This window comes from Rhinoderma darwinii, chromosome 4, assembly GCF_050947455.1.
Source record: "Rhinoderma darwinii isolate aRhiDar2 chromosome 4, aRhiDar2.hap1, whole genome shotgun sequence".
NCBI lineage: Eukaryota > Metazoa > Chordata > Amphibia > Anura > Rhinodermatidae > Rhinoderma > Rhinoderma darwinii.
The window spans coordinates 37,140,979-37,162,042 of NC_134690.1; the positions used below are offsets into that span (position 1 = coordinate 37,140,979).

Sequence of the window (21,064 nt, forward strand, 5' to 3'; positions counted from 1 at the left end):
AAACACTTCAGTGACGCGAGTTGTTTTTCCGGCATTCTTGTTTATTGTTCTTTGTGTCTATACCCGGTGATACAATGTAGCGTACTGAATAGTCTCCCGTTAACTCATCTCTCAATGTCTCAACTTTTGTGATGTTTACAATTGATTTTTCTTCCCCCTGCAGGTGAAGTGTATCTTCAGGGCTCAATTTGAAGAGGTTTTTAACATTTCCAGACCTAGTGAAGACGACCGGTTGGATTTTTTCCAAGATTTGATTCTCATTCAGGCTGCTATGCCACCTCCAAAAAGGAAAAAAACTGGTACGTGATAAAGGCAAAGTCTTCACAAGTCGTATTCAAACTTGTATTCTTGTTGTTGCCTCGCACTTAACTGCATGTCCGCCATAATCTATCAGTACCGTCTTTCCCACCCAGAGTCCCATAGAACGTGGTCAGGGGTCCGGCATAAGATGGCTGGCAAGGTGTTTAAGGGACAGTTGTGGAGTACCCAGTAAGGCTCTGTTCACATCTGCATTGGAGACTCCGTTGGTGCCGGACCAAATAGCGCCAGATGGATTCTGTCGGATGCCGTCGGTTTTTGTCATGCAACGGATCAGTTCAGCTCCAATTTTTCAGAACCGGAGGTGGCGCAGATGTGAACAGAGCCTAAGAAAAATAATTGGACAGTTTTATAAAACCTCACTGAACATTACATAGGTCAACAAATACACCGGTCCATCTAGTACAACCTTTCTCAAATTAAAAATCCTTTATTGCTGGATTAGTTACAACCCTTCATCATTCGATAAACATTGCACCCTGTTTTCTAATGCTGACATAGTATCTGCCATTATTACCTCTTGGGGTAGGACATTCCATAGCTTGACTACTCTTACTGTAAAGAACCCTTTCCTATATTGATGTCTGAAACTTCTTTCTTCCACACAAAATGAATGTCCTTTGTAAAGTCCTTGGAAAGAATAAATCACATGCTAGGTCTCTGTATTGACCACACACATACTCATACATGGGAATAAGATCACCTCTAAGACGTCTTTGTTTTTCCAAGCTGAACAAGCCCAACTTCTCTAGCCTTTCGTTGTAAGAGAAACCTCCCATCTGCATATTAGGACTTCATAGAATGAACAGGCTGGGGATCTTAAAAACCCTCAGACACCATCCTTTATATAACCGGAGCACACAGAGTGAGGATGATGACCGGTTATGCTTCATATCTATCACAGCCTTGTGGCAGCGCCCTGTGACCAGGGTAATTTAATCTCTAAAGCTCCGGACAGTCGCTCTCCGCAGGAACGATTACTTCCTCTCTTCTACCTTAACATTTTGGAAGATTGAATGTTCTGCTCCGTGGTTCCCGTGCCGTGTTTCTGTGCCGGTCCTCCATCACCCATTGTTTAGTTGTACATACCCCACAGTAACATGCTGCAGATTAATAAAAATATAAATAGGATTTATGCCTAGTTCTCCGCTTCAACCTATTAAACAGCAGCTGTTTTTAGAGCCAACATAAGGTGTACCTACCTTGTAGTATAATCAGTAATCTGAGCAGCTGCAGGTTTTTAAGACCCCCCACCCCTCCTCCCCTATAATGTTTATCCTTCCCATTAAGGACCAGTAAATCGAAGTCCTTGAGTTTACCTCTAAAGATGTCTGAATTGTCTGAATATTACATTTTTATACATCTGATATTTTTTTTGCTCCCCTTTTTTAATATGAAGCATGTTTTGAGAGCCGTATTTTGTGCCCCACTTGCGCCGTTTTCCGTCTTGATTTTGATACATAGCCCCCTATGTATCTGACACACACACCTCATATTCATGGGGTGACCTAATGAAGTTTGCAGAATCTTAAAGTGTATCTCTGCATTTTTGTCATCCTGTCTTTTTCATGTCCCCAAATTCTGTGCGGATTTATTTCTCAGCATATCTTTATAGCGGTCAGATCTGTTTTCTTGGTTCAGAGCTCTAAATACCCTGCACAGATAGAGCTAAAATGTAAAATCCTGGCTACCTGCAGTCACCACTAGAGGGAGCAGACTGCTTTATAATTGAGTTAGACCGTATGCATTGAGCTCCCTCTAGTGGTGCCTGCAGGCAGCGTGCATTTCACCTTTTTAACCATTTCACTGCCTTGACAATTTTCTAACTTGAAATACACAAAAGCTGAATTATACAACTAAAAAAAAAATCCTATTATACTCCAATAGTCATACAATTTATAAATGTAGACACGTTGAAAAAATGCCACCCAGCACTTTAAGCTCACAGGCACCTTTTATGCAGTTTTACATCAAAAAGTGTAGTTTATACATGTAACTTATACCTATGTCTACATTCACTTCACATAATCAACAGAATAGAACAAAGATCAGTGATCCGGGTTCCAGTAAACCCCAACATTTGTTGTCATGGAGTCAACAAATGCTCTAAATAGACGTTTAACTGCTCATCTTCTGTTTTATGCTTTAAAGCTGTTTTCTAGTCCTAAAAAATTGATGGCCTTCTCCTCAGGATAGGCCATCAATATCTGATCGGTCAGGGTCTGAGTTCTGGCACCCGCTAATCAGCTGTTTTGAAGGGGCTGTTTTGTACGAGCGCTGCTTCCCCTTTTATCACTGTCACTGCTCGTACTATGCGGCGGTTCACAGTATTACATTGAAGGGAATGGTAGAAGGCTGTAGTACTGTGAACTGCCGCTACAAGTGTCGGCGATTCGCATTGTGAGCAGTAAAGGAAATGAAGGGGAAGTGGTGCTCGTATGAAATGGCTGATCAGCAGGGGTGCCAGGAGTCTGACCCTGACCGATCAGATATTGATGGGCTCTCCCTAAGGTTTTTTTTAAGGCCTGGAAACACCCTTTAAATACTTAGAAATGTGACAGCGAGCACATAATACCACTTGCCAATGAGAAAAGAAACCAAAGAAGAGTTCTTGTATCCCCATGGGGTATAGGGGGGAGAGATGACTATATAGGCCGTTTAATGCGGACAGATGTTCTGTCCGGTGAACGAACGCTCGTTCCCGATCATTATCCTGTGTAAACGGGGCAGAGATTAGCCAACAAAGGAGCAAACTCTGTTTGTCGGCTGATCTGATCTTCTATGCGGCTCAAACGGTCACTTGTCGGCAGCACTTTTCCTCGTGTTTCTGAATGTTTAGAGAGATCCTGCTGGCAGGGAATAGGGGCGGTGAGGAAGATGCCACTTGTATTCACCTGCATTACTGATCAGCGATCGCTACGCTGTTACATGTGTTAACGCTCACGTTGATGACCAACCGCGGCTTTGTTTTTCAGCATTGCAGTCGTTGGAGGTTCTACCCCTTGCCCTGCCGCCACCGCGCCAGCTGTCCGAGGTGGAGAAGCAAAGAATGGAAGACCACGAGGAGAATACTTTGAGGGAATTGAGACTCTTCCTCAGGGATGTCACCAAGCGACTGGCCACCGATAAGCGCTTTAACCTCTTCAGCAAACCGGTGGATATTGAAGAGGTCTTGTTTCAATAATGCACAAACAATGAAGCGGATTGTATTATTAATCTTAACTCCGATCTCTGATATGTTGCTTGTGGTCACCCAAGAGTTGAAGAAAACTCATAATTCAGTGGAGTGGCCGGTCAATTTCTTATGAATCTTGACTCCAATATATAATCAAACTAAGTTCTCTGGTTTTTGCAATAATGAAAACACAAATTTGATAACGTTTTTAAAAATGTTGCTTACGCTGCAGAAACGACATATATGCAGCTTCTCTCTGCTATGTCATGTCAGAGCCTGCGGGGCAAGTAGATGGGGAGACCCTCTCCACCGACACACAACTGCATCCAGCTGTACTGCACAATGGACGCCCAATAATTTCTTTGACTAATATTTGTCTGTAACCGTGTCTTTCACCCATTATGAGGAAGATTTAGAGGATGTGGCATAAGAAAAATCCAAACGTTCTTATTTTACATCTTGATCATCACACACCTGCAACGAACTGTGCACCTGTGTGAGCAGCACATGATCAGTACAGGGTTTCAGCTTCTTGATGTTTTCATGTACCCACATGGTGCCGTCATATCTTAGTCTTTACTGTGACCGCATCGTGTGAATACGGGAGCTGCTTATACAGAGTGCGCCGTCATTGTGACTCGTGGATTGGATTCCTGAGCGAGGAATCATCTGCGACGTCCATAAAGACAGGGGTTGCAAGCTTTCAGCTAATGGAAACGAGCCTGGGCTTTGTTTACGTTAACCAGAAAACCTCTATTCAATTATTTTTATATATATATATATACTAATCCAAGTCAGTATAGGGTTCATCAGCTTCTCGGCAACATGCCGATCACCCTGACATTGTTCTAATGCAGAGACTTAATTATCTGTTGCATTTCTTGTGTTTTTGTTATGTGTAACCAGCGGCAAGACACGTGAGTTAAGAATTATGTGTAAATCACATAAGTTTGAACCAAATTTTAAGATCAATCGACGACTTGTTTTAATATGATCAAAGAGATGAATATATTTATTGACTATAAAGTCCGCTTCTGTGCATGTCCGTGCAGACCAGGGTCACCGGCTGACTCCAAGGTGGGAGCTGTACGGAGGTCAGGCAGGATGAAGTATGGCTTACACAACACACAGACCTATGTCGACTGCTAGGTATTCAGATACAAGAAAACATTGTCATTCTGATCTCGACCTCCGTAGGAATTATCTTTAAGGGGGTCGTCCGATTTGGACAACACCTGCTCATCCGAATGGTCCACTGATGACGTGCTGGGGAGCGAGCGGCTAGGTAGTGTTTCTCTCCTGCCACTTAGAGGAATAAAGTGCTACTCAGCAGTCATTGAAATCAATGGGCTGTCTGTGTAATGCGCAGAGCTTCTTCCACTGTGGGTAATAGAGGTGGGAGTGGGGGTCCCCAGCATTATGGCTCCTCTTTTACTACTCTACATAGGTATAGCCTAGCGCCTTTAACTTTTTGTTGTCTTTTCTTGTGTTCCCCCCCAACCACTCATATCCTCGTTGACTTTAATTGGGTTCATCAATAGGAAATGCCATAAATACTTGTGGGTCGAACTGGTAGGGTCTTCATTGCAGCATCGCTTAGTCTGTAAATTACCACACCCCTCCCTGCTTGTGCAATGTATAGGACTACACAAAGTCCTGAAAACTGTATATGATGGGCAAAACAGGTAAACTGTACTTTCCCCCTGGACCTGAGGGAGTCTGCCTGTCACAGGAGTCACTATATGAATACCAATATGTCTCTTCCATGGAGAATTGCTTTCTTGGCCTTGGAGTCAGTCGGGGTCCTCTGCACGGTTTGTGTTGTCTCGATGCTCGTGTTTAAAACCGCTGTTCCTTGGATCGCATTACTTCAGAGCATCACCCGCTTCTCATCGCTTTCTTTATGTGAAGCTTTGTGGCATGTCGTTTCATTAAGCGGTCATAATACTTGCAATATAACTCGCTGTACGACTTGTGTGTGTGTGTGTGTGTGTATATATGGGTTTTTCTTTTGCATGAATTAATGGGTTAATGCATTGTATTTTCAGTAACGACTCATGCTTTTGTCTCGCAGGTTTCCGATTACCTTGAGGTCATAAGAGAACCCATGGACCTCTCCACCATAATGACCAAAATCGACAAGCACCGCTATCTGACCGTGCGGGATTTCCTAACGGACGTCGACCTGATCTGCAGCAACGCCTTGGAATACAATCCTGATAAAGAACCGGGAGGTAATGATGCTCGGGCAGAAAAGTGCTCTGGCAATTATTATTTTTCTCCCTCTCCAGGCTATATTGATTTTAAGCCTCTTTCTGCCAGAGGGGAGATGTGTCGAATAGCAACTCATAATTACTCCGCTCTGCCAGTCACGGGGAAAATAGAGAAGCAAGACAGGTGCCATGTTTGCCAATGGATATAAATAGTTTGTTAAAAAAAAACGACTGCCATTTTCTCCCGACGCTGTAATACTTTTATATATATTTTTTTATGTTATCGATTGTCTGAGATGTCGAGTGCGTGAGATAAAATGCTGCCTTGAGATCCATAAAGTTACGCTCTACCCCTCTATTTGCTGTGCTGTGGATCTGCAATGTTCAGTGTAATTCTTAAAAGCGGCACAAATCATCTTTGCGCTCGGAGACGTTAGTTATTTAATACATGCCCCTGTAGTCCACTGCCTCATCTTTTATATGATGCCTGGTACTGTAAAGTGTATGCTCTTAACTGTGGATTCTAAGATATTCCCCTCTATCCCCTATACACAGGATGGGTGATAGTGTCAGATTACTGGGACCCGCCACTACTGGGACCCTTACGGATCACTAGAATCGGGGTCCCAAACCCACTGTTCATAGTCACCGCATTTGAGGGGGAGCTTGAATGGAGCAGCGGTCGAGTATATACCTTGCCACTCCATACACTATCTATGGGACTGATGGACACAGTTGAGCGCTGTTCTCTTCTGTCCTTTTAGTCCCATAAATTTTGAATGGAGTGGCAGCGCAAATGCCCATCCGCTGCTCCATTCACGCGACTGTGCAGTGAGGACAATCAGGGTCTCTGGACCCTCATTCTAGTGATCAGTGGGAGTCCCAGCAATCAGGCACTTAGCACCTATCCTGTGGTTTGGTGATAAATGTCAACTCTGGGAATACCACTTTAGGCCTCCTTCACACACACGGTTTCTGGAGTTTTAAACTGCCTGAAAAAAAAGCTTCTAAAAACGATAGGTATTTTTTTTTTTTTTTTTTTTTTTTTTTTAAAATGTGACATGCGTTTTATTTTTTGGGTGAAATTTTTCATTTGGCGTCATTTTGTACATGCGTTTGTTTTGGTTTTTTTTTTCTCGCATTTTGGAAATCCTACAGAGAAGCTTCTGGGAAAAATGGCTGAAAAAAAAAACAAAGCCATACCCAGAGCAATACTGCCTTTAGAAAAGAACGCCAGTGACCACAAAATTGCCACAAACCAAAAGGCCGTTGTATGTAGAACATTTTATATTTTATTATAGACTTTAATGTAACATCTGGCCGCACTAAAAAATGCAGCGAAAAAACGACATGAATAACGCACAAGAACGCAGCAAAAGTGTATGTATGTATGTGTATCCAGCAATGCATCCGTATTCAGGGATCCGCAAAAAAAACCTGAATAATCTTGGGTAAACCCCTGGCGTCGCATAGCAACGCTTCTGTAAGTACCGACTGATGCAGATCTGTAGCCGTCCGTAATTAAGCAAGCGACCATAGACTTCTATGGGAAGTCTGTGCCGTAATTACGGACAAAAAAAGGACATGGTCTATCATTTCTACGGCACGGACACCCATCATTAAAAATACTGAAAGGTGTCCATAGCCCATAGAAATGAATGCGTACGTAATTACGGTCCTTAATTACACATTAAAGATATGGTCATGTGCATGGGGCCTCAGTACATGTGTGCCAAATACCCGATAGTTTATTTTCTCTCACTGATCGTCCACACTTTATAATCATTCTGCTTTTGCTGTAATATAAATCGGTTCCCTATGCACGGACTTCCTGGTGATGGGCTGGTGTTTAGCCACAGCAGCCAATCTGGAGAGGCAGAGCTGCAGTCAGATGGATTTCAGGCTACCGAACACTCCCTTTAAAGCACTATAGCTAAATGGCAGTCACAGATCACAACTCTTCCCTAAAGAAGCTGACCCAAAAAGCAGAAAGCACTGTGGAAAATAAATAGCCGGTAACCATGACCTATAGGTACTGACTTACATATAATTTTTGAGCTTATGACTGGACCGTAACCTGCTGACGGCCTTCAGCTATTGCTAAGGGGAGTTTTACTTTACTGTATGCTGTTATTCTTCAGTTTCATGTATAAACCGTACACAGCAAGCTGCCCAGTTGTCAATTCATACATTTCCAGGAAGAATAAGAATGCAACATCAAGAACGTGATACCATTAATGAATAAATTGGCAGATAGGACCAAAGTCTGGCTTGGGTTGCCGCTGTCAGCACTGGGACGAGCAAACCTCATCAAAATGATTCTGATGCCCCAGGTTCTCTATATTCTGCACAATGCCCCAATGTGGTTACCTAAATACTGGTTCAGGAGAATACATAATTTGTTTAGAGACTTAGTGTGGAAAAGGGGGGTCCCCAGGATAAAAATGGAAAAGCTACAATTACCAGCAGAACAGGGGGGGTTAGCTATTCCAAATGCGTGGATATATTATCAAGCAGCCCAAATACAACACTTTAAAGGATGGAAGAACAGGGAGGATTGGAACTCCAGTGGGAAACTGGTATACTACCTGGGTCAAAGAACGAATTTATTAGAGGCCATGGAGTCGCATAAATTACGGAGGGAGGCGAGAGGGAAACCGACTCTGCTACTATTACATAAAGTTTGGTGGGAAAGTAAGAAGATCTTGGGGATTGCAGGATGCTCCAACTATATGCCTTTATGGGATAATCCTTATCTATGGGAGGTTAATATTTTGGAAGGATTTCAGGATTGGGAACAAGCAGGGATCAGATATGTGCACCAGATATATGAAGGAGGTACTCTTAAGCTGTTTGCGCAGCTACAGGAAGAGTTTGGACTCTCACATAGGCGGTTCTATCAATATCTTCAGCTCAGGCATGCGATGCAGACACAAGAGAGGCTGGTGGATTTGAGTTGCTCCACTATGGGAGGGATGGAACGGGTGCTGGAGGCCCAGGATACTAAGGGGCTTATTTCGGTGCTATATAGTATGTTACTTACTAAATTCCTAGGACATCCGTTGGTAGAGACTAGACGAAAGTGGGAAGAGGATGTAGGGACGATAGCGGATGAAGAATGGGAGGAATTAATCGGATCGCCCAAAATAATCTCTATTAGTGTGGCACACAGGAGGTCGCAACTCTTTCTGCTGCATAGGGTGTATAGGACACCTAAGGTGCTGTGGCAAATGCGAATTAGAACAACAAGAGTGTCCCAGATGTATGTTTGATGGAGCAGATATAAAACATATGTTTTGGAGTTGCCCAAAGCTGAATATATATTGGAATGCAGTTAAGGGAATGGTATCTAGAGTATATGGTAGAGATTTCCCACTGGAACCTAAGATCTTTTTATTGGGTTGTATGGGGGAGGAAGGAGGAGATGGGCTAGAATTACTGGCTATAAAAAAGGTTCTGTATCATGCTAGGAAATTAATTGCAAAATATTGGTTGCAGGCGGATCCCCCGGAGGTGTCTGAGCTAGTTGGATATGTTAACCACACGGTATCACTGGAACACCGAATATATCTAAAAAGAGGGGCAATGCATAAATATGAGAAGCAATGGAGTAAATGGGTGAATACCTATAGTAATGTGACACATTAGATGGGATTTGAAGGTGGACTGACGCATATATATGTGTAAAGTATGGTGAAATCACGGGCAGACATACAGGAAGGAGGGAAGAGGTGGAGGGACTTGGCGAATCAAGGAACAGAGGAGGTACTGCGAAAGGGGAGGGGAGTTCGGGGGTTAGGGTTAGGGAAAGGGATATATATACTGGTACAACTAATGATGATGAAAGGCAAAGTGTAATGTAAATTACAGGAATTTTGTTCTAAGCACAAGATGTCATGTTGGTACTTTGTTTTTGTTTTTTTTTTCCTGTTGACTGATTCTTTGTACTTTATCAGAAATGAAAAGGATGTATAATTTATGTTGTATTTTCAATAAAAACTTGTCTGATTTAAAAAAAAAAGAATGCAACATCAAAAATATTTACTAAAACTGACATGTCAGGTGGGCCGACAGGTATTTTTTTTAAACTCCCGTCTCCACTTGCTACACGATGTCTCCCACAAGCCTCTGTTAGTACATAGATTACAGCCCTTCTTGTTCCTACCTACTTTCTCCATTATCTTAATTGCTTTATATCCTAAAACAGCATTATTTTATGTCCTCTGCTATTCAGGCATCAGAAAGCATGATGACAGAGACTTAAAACAATGCCGGTGTAGCATGAAGAGGCAGTCTATTGTGTAGCAGATAGAACTTCCTGTGACCACTTCTGTACGTGTAGCTACTCTTGTATCTAGTTATGTATGCAGTTATTTCAATGGAGTTGCCCTTTTAAATTGCTGATACATTGTAGTGGTCACACTGCAAATTTGACGTTTTTGTGGGTCATTCTCCATAGAGAAATTACTGTTTTTGCCATGTCTCCTGTACAGATAAAATTATCAGACACCGCGCCTGCGCTTTGAAAGACACGGCCCACGCCATCATCGCCGCTGAACTTGATCATGAGTTCAACAAACTGTGCGAAGAGATTAAAGAAGCTCGAACCAAGCGAGGTATGTTGTAATCCGTTCTCCTAACTTTCATTCACGCCTGTTGGTTTTCAATTAACACTCTGAAAAAAACGACGGGACAACGATTGCAGATTAACCTCTAAATTATACAGACAATATGCACGTCTGCATCATTTTGTCTCTGGACTGAAGAACTAAAATGTATCGGAGAATGAGGATTATCTGCAATTATCTTTATTACAATTACGGAATATAATGGTGCTCCCAAAGCCATGGGAAGATGAAGCTGTTCATGTACTACAAATCCCAGCATGACGTTTTAGCCTTTCGCACATAACCCATGAGCAGATGAGATCTTAAAGAGGAACGGTCACCTCAAAGTAATAGGAGACCAAAATATAAAAACTTACTTTGGGCAACATTACAAAATGTTCTCTAATGTAATAAGAGCTGACACTGCTTCAGCTAAAGTCGGCTCTCTACATGCAGAAGTGAGCAGTTTAATTCTCACGATTTTGACTGCTGTGTGAGACGATCTGCTTCGGAGCTCAATCAGTACTGTATGGGGGGAGACTGTGTGCGCAGCTGTATAGACAGTGAAGAGCTCTGCTGCGATCTTCCTGTTGCATGCTAAATTACCAGCAATGTAAAAGGATTCCTATTTATTATGAAGCAGGAGGCTGCTGGCTGATCTAAAGAGTCTCACTGGAAATACTTGAGATTCAAGGTAAATCCTGTCTCTGTTTTTCTCCCACTTTCTATTCAGTGTGTGATTGCTGTTGCTGGATCTGAGTGTATGTAGTGCGAAACATCGATTACCCCTTATACAAGCAGATTTATTGTCCAGCCTCCTCCTAGCAGATGTATCCTCCTCCTAGCAGATTAACCCCAATAAAGCCAAAACTAGAGAAGGAGACATTTAAAACACTGAAGGAATTCTTATTACATGGCTGATAAGTGACGATATTCTGTATAAAGTTCAGGTTCCTGTCTGGAGACTAAAGTTTTTGCTCTATGTGCATTTAGCTGAGTGGCTGTCCGTTAGAATGCATTGGCAAATTAGTTCACCAGGTTTAAGATTTGCTTTTGGAGAATTCATTAAACATAGGTGAATTGTCCCTTTTGTATTTTATGGACCAGCAAAATGGCAAAACTATTAACTCACTCCTACTCCTGGCCTCATGTGAGCACACAACTCCCATTTTGCCAATCATATGCTGTATAGACTCAGAGAAGAAGATAATCTCACAGTGGTGTAGTATAGAGGATCTGTCATCTCTCCTGTGTGGTGTAGTATAGAGGAGCTGTCAGCTCTCCTGTGTGGTGTAGTATAGAGGACATGTCAGCTCTCCTGTGTGGCGTAGTATAGAGGACATGTCAGATCTCCTGTATGGTGTAGTATAGAGGAGCTTTCAGCTCTCCTGTGTGGTGTAGTATAGAGGAGCTGTCAGCTCTGCTGTGTGGTGTAGTATAGAGGACATGTCAGCTCTCCTGTGTGGTATAGTATAGAGGAACTGTCAGCTCCCATGTGGGGTGTAGTATAGAGGATCTGTCAGCTCTCCTGTGTGGTGTAGTATAGAGGATCTGTCAGCTCTCCTGTGTGGTGTAGTATAGAGGAGCTGTCAGCTCTCCTGTGTGGTGTAGTATAGAGGATCTGTCAGCTCTCCTGTGTGGTGTAGTATAGAGGAGCTGTCAGCTCTCCTGTGTGGTGTAGTATAGAGGAGCTGTCAGCTCTCCTGTGAGGCGTAGTATAGAGGAGCTGTCTGCTCTCCTGTGTGGTGTAGTATAGAGGACATGTCAGCTCTCCTGTGTGGCGTAGTATAGAGGATCTGTCCGCTCTCCTGTGTGGTGTAGTATAGAGGAGCTGTCAGTTCTCCTGTGTGGTGTAGTATAGAGGACATGTCAGCTCTCCTGTGTGGTGTAGTATAGAGGATCTGTCAGCTCTCCTGTGTGGTGTAGTATAGAGGAGCTGTCAGTTCTCCTGTGTGGTGTAGTATAGAGGATCTGTCAGCTCTCCTGTGTGGTGTAGTATAGAGGATCTGTCAGTTCTCCTGTGTGGTGTAGTATAGAGGATCTGTCAGTTCTCCTGTGTGGTGTAGTATAGAGGATCTGTCAGCTCTCCTGTGTGGTGTAGTATAGAGTGTCCGTCAGTTCTCCGGTGTGGTGTAGTATAGAGGATATGTCTGCTCTCCTGTGTGGTGTAGTATAGAGGAGCTGTCAGCTCTCCTGTTTGGTGTGGTATAGAGGATCTGTCAGCTCTCCTGTGTGGTGTAGTATAGAGGATCTGTCAGCTCTCCTGTGTGGTGTAGTATAGAGGAGCTGTCAGCTCTCCTGTGTGGTGTAGTATAGAGGAGCTGTCAGCTCTCCTGTGTGGTATAGTATAGAGGAGCTGTCAGCTCTCCTGTGTGGTATAGTATAGAGGAACTGTCAGCTCCCATGTGGGGTGTAGTATAGAGGATCTGTCAGCTCTCCTGTGTGGTGTAGTATAGAGGATCTGTCAGCTCTCCTGTGTGGTGTAGTATAGAGGAGCTGTCAGCTCTCCTGTGTGGTGTAGTATAGAGGATCTGTCAGCTCTCCTGTGTGGTGTAGTATAGAGGAGCTGTCAGCTCTCCTGTGTGGTGTAGTATAGAGGAGCTGTCAGCTCTCCTGTGAGGCGTAGTATAGAGGAGCTGTCTGCTCTCCTGTGTGGTGTAGTATAGAGGACATGTCAGCTCTCCTGTGTGGCGTAGTATAGAGGATCTGTCAGCTCTCCTGTGTGGTGTAGTATAGAGGAGCTGTCAGTTCTCCTGTGTGGTGTAGTATAGAGGACATGTCAGCTCTCCTGTGTGGTGTAGTATAGAGGATCTGTCAGCTCTCCTGTGTGGTGTAGTATAGAGGAGCTGTCAGTTCTCCTGTGTGGTGTAGTATAGAGGATCTGTCAGCTCTCCTGTGTGGTGTAGTATAGAGGATCTGTCAGTTCTCTTGTGTGGTGTAGTATAGAGGATCTGTCAGTTCTCTTGTGTGGTGTAGTATAGAGGAGCTGTCAGCTCTCCTGTGTGGTGTAGTATAGAGGATCTGTCAGTTCTCCTGTGTGGTGTAGTATAGAGGACATGTCAGCTCTCCTGTGTGGCGTAGTATAGAGGATCTGTCAGCTCTCCTGTGTGGTGTAGTATAGAGGAGCTGTCAGTTCTCCTGTGTGGTGTAGTATAGAGGACATGTCAGCTCTCCTGTGTGGTGTAGTATAGAGGATCTGTCAGCTCTCCTGTGTGGTGTAGTATAGAGGAGCTGTCAGTTCTCCTGTGTGGTGTAGTATAGAGGATCTGTCAGCTCTCCTGTGTGGTGTAGTATAGAGGATCTGTCAGTTCTCTTGTGTGGTGTAGTATAGAGGAGCTGTCAGCTCTCCTGTGAGGCGTAGTATAGAGGAGCTGTCTGCTCTCCTGTGTGGTGTAGTATAGAGGACATGTCAGCTCTCCTGTGTGGCGTAGTATAGAGGATCTGTCAGCTCTCCTGTGTGGTGTAGTATAGAGGAGCTGTCAGTTCTCCTGTGTGGTGTAGTATAGAGGACATGTCAGCTCTCCTGTGTGGTGTAGTATAGAGGATCTGTCAGCTCTCCTGTGTGGTGTAGTATAGAGGAGCTGTCAGTTCTCCTGTGTGGTGTAGTATAGAGGATCTGTCAGCTCTCCTGTGTGGTGTAGTGTAGAGGATCTGTCAGTTCTCTTGTGTGGTGTAGTATAGAGGAGCTGTCAGCTCTCCTGTGTGGTGTAGTATAGAGGATCTGTCAGTTCTCCTGTGTGGTGTAGTATAGAGGATCTGTCAGCTCTCCTGTGTGGTGTAGTATAGAGTGTCCGTCAGTTCTCCGGTGTGGTGTAGTATAGAGGATATGTCTGCTCTCCTGTGTGGTGTAGTATAGAGGAGCTGTCAGCTCTCCTGTTTGGTGTGGTATAGAGGATCTGTCAGCTCTCCTGTGTGGTGTAGTATAGAGGATCTGTCAGCTCTCCTGTGTGGTGTAGTATAGAGGAGCTGTCAGCTCTCCTGTGTGGTGTAGTATAGAGGAGCTGTCAGCTCTCCTGTGTGGTATAGTATAGAGGAACTGTCAGCTCCCATGTGGGGTGTAGTATAGAGGATCTGTCAGCTCTCCTGTGTGGTGTAGTATAGAGGAGCTGTCAGCTCTCCTGTGTGGTGTAGTATAGAGGATCTGTCAGCTCTCCTGTGTGGTGTAGTATAGAGGAGCTGTCAGCTCTCCTGTGTGGTGTAGTATAGAGGAGCTGTCAGCTCTCCTGTGAGGCGTAGTATAGAGGAGCTGTCTGCTCTCCTGTGTGGTGTAGTATAGAGGACATGTCAGCTCTCCTGTGTGGCGTAGTATAGAGGATCTGTCAGCTCTCCTGTGTGGTGTAGTATAGAGGAGCTGTCAGTTCTCCTGTGTGGTGTAGTATAGAGGACATGTCAGCTCTCCTGTGTGGTGTAGTATAGAGGATCTGTCAGCTCTCCTGTGTGGTGTAGTATAGAGGAGCTGTCAGTTCTCCTGTGTGGTGTAGTATAGAGGATCTGTCAGCTCTCCTGTGTGGTGTAGTATAGAGGATCTGTCAGTTCTCTTGTGTGGTGTAGTATAGAGGAGCTGTCAGCTCTCCTGTGTGGTGTAGTATAGAGGATCTGTCAGTTCTCCTGTGTGGTGTAGTATAGAGGATCTGTCAGCTCTCCTGTGTGGTGTAGTATAGAGTGTCCGTCAGTTCTCCGGTGTGGTGTAGTATAGAGGATATGTCTGCTCTCCTGTGTGGTGTAGTATAGAGGAGCTGTCAGTTCTCCTGTGTGGTGTAGTATAGAGGAGCTGTCAGCTCTCCTGTGTGGTGTAGTATAGAGGAGCTGTCAGCTCTCCTGTGTGGTGTAGTATAGAGGAGCTGTCAGCTCTCCTGTTTGGTGTGGTATAGAGGATCTGTCAGCTCTCCTGTGTGGTGTAGTATAGAGGATCTGTCAGCTCTCCTGTGTGGTGTAGTATAGAGGAGCTGTCAGCTCTCCTGTGTGGTGTAGTATAGAGGACCTGTCAGCTCTCCTGTGTGGTGTGGTATAGAGGATCTGTCAGCTCTCCTGTGTGGTGTAGTATAGAGGATCTGTCAGCTCTCCTGTGTGGTGTAGTATAGAGGAGCTGTCAGCTCTCCTGTGTGGTGTAGTATAGAGGAGCTGTCAGCTCTCCTGTGTGGTGTAGTATAGAGGAGCTGTCAGCTCTCCTGTGTGGTGTAGTATAGAGGATCTGTCAGTTCTCTTGTGTGGTGTAGTATAGAGGTTCTGTCAGTTCTCCTGTGTGGTGTAGTATAGAGGAGCTATCAGCTCTCCTGTGTGCTGTAGTATAGAGGACGTCGGCTCTCCTGACGTATAATACATGCATCTGGGGCATCTTTTCTTAGGTCTCTGCATTGTGCCATTATACTGGTATTCCTTGAAATGTATGAATAACTGTGTTACTGTTCACCATGTCAATCGTGCACAACCTGTTGACAAGGGGAATCTTAACGGCGAGTTGTCAATTTACTTGTACATTTCTAGGGGGAGCAACAGAGGAATAGCACAACACCGCATTCTAAAGATACGCCAGAGTTGATGTCTTTCGGGCGAATACAAGCATTTACTAAAACAGACATTTCAGGAGAACTCTTTCTAGAATTGTATACCACATCTGGGGGAATGAAATTATTAAAGGTTAATATATGCGGCGTGGGCTGCTATTTCCTCCGGTAGTTTATTAGTAAATTTCCATTAAAAATTGCTTGTGCTGTGCTATGAGGGTACATTGGAGTGATTCGGCAGATCTGGGGTATCTTAATTTATTTCAACCTCAGAAATTTCTGCTGACTGGAAGGAAAACTCTGCTATGAAGAGTTGAAAATACGGCCAAAAATATTTTCTGGTGTCGTCCAGGATTAAATTAAAAGTTCCCTCTTATCTTGTATGTGCAGGTTTGTCGGTGACCACAGAGCAAATAAATCCTCAGAGTTCGGTGGTGCGGACGGCAGAAGCCGGAGATGACGAGGTGTTCCGGAATAAGCACAGGATTGCACTGGCCATGGCAAATCATTCTGCAACCAAATGTACATGTAGGTATTTTCTAACAATTAAAAACAAATCACCTGTAATGAGTCATTGATGTGACGAAGGTGACCATCAATAGGACTGCCATTACAACTCACCCATTCATCTCTTGTTCCTCTAATGATGAATAATTAGGGACATTTGCCATTCTGGACTCTAAGAAAGCTGGGTGACAAGTTTAGTAGAGCCTGTAACTGTGTCCATATTGGCTGCCACCCAGCTTCCCCCGAAATGAATTGACTAGTCATTAAAGGGGTTGTCCAGTCCTTAAGAATTGATGTCCGATCTTCAGGATAGGCCATCAATGTGTGATCGGTCGGGGTCCAACTCCTGGGATAACGGGCAATCAGCTCTTTTGTGGGGCCTGCGGCGATCTTGGAGCGGTGGTTCAGAGTATTACAGCCTTCTGCCATTGACGTTAATGGGGGAAGGGTGTAATACTGTGAACCGCCGCTACAAGTGTGTCTCGGGAGTCCGATCCCGACCGATCACATATTGATGCCCTATCCAGAGGACAGGCCATACATTTTTAGGGATTGGAAAAACCCTTTAAGAAGACAGTGACTGACACAAACACCCTTCAAATGACGTCGTCTTAGATTGCCAGGACTACAATCTTGATGGCCCATTGTAAGGATGTATCAGATCAGTGGGCGTCTAACCCCAGCTCCCCTGCCAATCATCTGACTGTGGGGTCCCGTTAATTGTTCACCAGCCATTTATTTAGTATTGGCTGTGCCTGATGCTGCCGCTTGGTCCCATTCATTCAGTCGACTTATCGGTGGAAGTGTCAGTAGTTGGACCCTCACTGATATTGATGGTCATTCCTAAAATAGGCCATAAATATTGTCTGGGATAAACCCTTTTAAGGGATTCTGCGCTTTACTGTAATATGACACCCGTAGACCTATATGGGGCGATACTGTACCTCTGATTAGTTAGAGATATATATTCTTACCAATGGAATCGGACAGAATAAGAAATAGTTGCCTGTTTTATCACATGCCGTATTGCGGAGGTATTCTACCTTATCAGGATTGTTTCTAGGGAGAATAAGCCAGTATTACAGCATCGCACAGAGCCACATGTAGCGACACACGGAGAGTATATGGAGAAATAGAATAGAGCTCCAAGTGCTGAATCTATTTAGAACATTTAGTAAACTGCATGTCTTCTACTCCTGTCACATCCGGAACTGCATTCAGAATACTTTGAATGTCTGTTTTTCTATAACATCACATCGACCTGCATTCCTCCGATGTTTGCGGATCTGTAGACAACATTCATGCGTCAAGTGTGTAGACAAATATTTTGAGTGGCAGAAGAACAAATTCCCATATTTGAGTCAAAGCTGCACAATGATCTGAGTAACCTTCCCACAATCTGCGTCTTCTAAGCAGCTGCCATCTCTGTTAATACAGGTGCAGCATGGACTATAACAATAGATTATATTCTGGTGATGCAGGTTGACCATGGATACAGTTGCTATAATCTCGTGTATCTGTAGAGCGCACTTATTGTCCCCACCAGTGCGCTGCTATTTCTGCTGGAAGGCCGCCACCACATCTCTCCAGATCACCCCTTTCGATACTTTTGACAACTGTCAAGGTAGAAAAACATAACCTAAATATATGTAGTGCGATCCATTGTACTCCATGACTAGAATCGCACAGTTGAGACTTGGGCTAGTCAACTCTGCTACATTCATTCCAGTAGTCCTGAAACTCCGGTTCACACTTGGCATATTTGTTGCATATTTTCCATGCGGATTCAGACTATAGTACAATAAGCCAATTGTGTTGTCTAAAAAAGTTCTCTGCCCTACCTGCGTATAGTGATGTCATATGTAAGGGCAGAGCAGTGTTTGTAATGATAAAACTTTGATATTTTAATGTGAGGAGTCTGGTTCTCCTATAATTCTCCTTCCTAGGTCGTCGATGTCTGCCGGGTGCAGTGGGGTGAGGGGCTTGTGTTCTGACAGCTGGCGCGCCCCGTGTTTGCTTAGTATACATGAGCACTACTTGCCAGGGCTTCTATTTGCACACTGCCCTGTATGATGCCAAGTGTAGAATGACACCGCACGCACCACATGGAGCTTTATAGAGCTCGATATGAAAGGCTGGGCATTGGCCTGGTGGAAATGGATAGGCGAGGCTGTGCATAGTTCGCAAACAGCTGATCTGGATCTCCACGTGTCTCACCAGCCCGCACTACACATGAGATCGCATTACACGCTGCATATTCTGGGTGCCAAGTAAACGGCAATCTATGGTGAGCGTGAGGACTCAATGTCGCGACGAGGTTGCTCCGCTGCTGCCGTCGTTGTTCCATATTTCCTAGCAACGAGTGCATCAGCTGCAGTCTTTAATTAAAATACTCCGTATTATCCTCCATTATTTATAAAGAGGAGTCATGGACATGATAAAGCCTTGTCAGGTCTTCCCCAGAGGCTGACATAGCTGCCGATTTTCATGCAGAACCATGTCATTGTGATGTGCTGCCAGCAGTGGGCGCTGTGCTGTGCCACAGTGTCTTGTATGTGCCAGTGGGGACTGCGGATAAAAAATGGCTTTATGTAAAGTCATTAGTGCATAATTTTTTTTTATAGTCTAGAGCAACACGGTCCAACATCTTGGATCCGGGGATCACAGCTGCGTTTTTTGTCTGCTATGGAAAAGAGGAAATCTATGGAAACTCGCTCATTGCATCTATTCAGATTCCAGGTCTCCTTTTGCATACATAAATGAAACACAGCCCCTCTTATCCGCCGCGGCGAAAGGTACAGTCCCATTGAATTTCAGTGGACGCGGTGTAATGCTGCGGCTGCTTACCCTGGTGATATCCGCTGATTCCAGAAGTCTCCAGCAGTGAAGCCCCCACACACTACAGCTCATCAACCTAAACAGCCCTTCAGAGGAAGGATTAACCTTCGCGGCCAATTATTATTTTTTTATTCCAATACATTTAAAAACAAAAATAAGGCAACTTTGCATATTGTCTTCATTATATTTTTTGTATATACAGCTACCTTCATTCTTTCCCCTTTTTCTTGCTTACCCACCCCATGTAAGAAGGAAGGATGTCGGTACGCTTGCAGGATCAGACTGGACGGTTTGTCTGCAAATCGTCTTTCTCTGCAAATGTACTGCTTTTTTTTTTTACAAATTAATAAATATATATAGGAAAACATGGCTGCTTTCTTCCAAAAACAGCGCCACACCTGTCCACAGGTTGTGTGTGGTATTGCAACTCCGTCCTATTCACTTGAATAAAGCGGAACTTCAATACTAGACACAAACTATGTACAGGTGTGATGTTTCTGGAATAAAGCAGCCATGTTTTTCTAATCCTGGACAAGCCCTTTAAACTCGTATTTTCTCATATAATAATAAGTGTGCAAATCCACACACATCATATGTCCCTAAATAAATTCTCTTCCCCGTTCATAAAGTTATGATTTTCGAATATTTAGGAATGGCGCCTCCTCTCTGAACGAGAAAAAAAAGTTTAATTTGCAAAATTGTGGTTGCGTGACTCTGCATGTACGTTTGCCATGTCGCGCGTCCCTATATCACTGAGATTGATCGCGGTTGGTGTGATGCGCTTGTTTATCTGCCTCGGAGTCTGGCCTTACAACTGAAATAGTTTCTAGCAGCAAAATGTTTTTACCCTTTAGAATTGAGTTTCTTGTAGTTCCCTGTGTTCACAGCAGGTGGCGCTCACGATGCGTCGTACATTCGTTTTGTCCAGAACGCCTGCTCATTTATTTTTTCGTCATTGTACTTTTTCTTTTTAATCACCTGCAGCTCCGTGAATGAACTGTGAGCCGGGGTCCGGGGGAAGAAGTAATTACAGAAGCCGTATCTTCCTGAAGATAATATCTCTTGATATATTGTTTACTCCCTGCATTCAGTGAACGGTGTTACTGCCATGTTCTAATGATGAACGTGGTTCAGAAGCCGAGCATTGTGCATTAACCCAGCAACCAAGTGCAATAGAGCTTGTTAGAGACGCTTCGGCGCTGCCAGACAGGTATTAAATGGACACGGTCATGTCAGTGTGATACAAGCTGGCTACTATTCGGTGTGAGGAGTCACTATGACTGGTTATTCTGGGATCGATGGAGCCTTTGTAACCAGAGTGAACAACATACAAGAGAATGTCAGCTTGTCCTGACACCTAATAACATTATTAACACTCCGTGTTATCACCGCCCGGTACCGAGAGAACATTACGATACAGGAAGATCATTAATGGCTGGATATGAAACTTTACTAGAATCCAAAGGCTTACGTTGCATAGCGGCAGGCTGTGGGGTTGCTGGAGAGAGGGGTTTAGTCGAGGCTAGCGAATAAAAGTGGGGAATGAACCTACAGATCATGGAATGGGGATCGGGAAGGAAGCATTTCTTTATACTTATACCATTATAAGTGTATACATAGCACTAATAAAAATAATCTTTATATATATAGCGCCAACATATTACGCAGCACTTTACAATTTAGAGGGAACATGAAACAAACAATATCAGACATTACATAGTGACAAAGTTCATTTACAATTCAAACCTGGGGAGTGAGGACCCTGCTCGCAAGAGCTTACAATCTATGAGGAAATAAAGGAGACACAAAGTGTAACAGTGTTTGTTCTGTACAATAGTCCGGCCATTTTTATACATATGCGGTGGTAACATAAAGCTGCATGAGCCGGTCACCAGCCAGTAT

The 21,064-nt window shown here is 44.0% G+C and overlaps 1 protein-coding gene across 3 annotated transcripts in view; it reads left to right on the forward strand.

Moving 5' to 3' along the window:
* ATAD2B (ATPase family AAA domain containing 2B) overlaps positions 1 to 21,064 on the forward strand; it is a 117,350-nt gene that overhangs the window by 80,361 nt on the left and 15,925 nt on the right. For 2 of the 3 annotated variants that reach the window (XM_075861032.1, XM_075861035.1), the window contains 5 exons: positions 164 to 299; positions 3,294 to 3,487; positions 5,568 to 5,727; positions 10,200 to 10,322; positions 16,208 to 16,345. In XM_075861032.1, coding sequence (XP_075717147.1) covers positions 164 to 299; positions 3,294 to 3,487; positions 5,568 to 5,727; positions 10,200 to 10,322; positions 16,208 to 16,345 — 751 coding nt within the window. The remainder of the gene's footprint in view (positions 1 to 163; positions 300 to 3,293; positions 3,488 to 5,567; positions 5,728 to 10,199; positions 10,323 to 16,207; positions 16,346 to 21,064) is intronic. The other variant, XM_075861034.1, reaches the window with a different exon arrangement.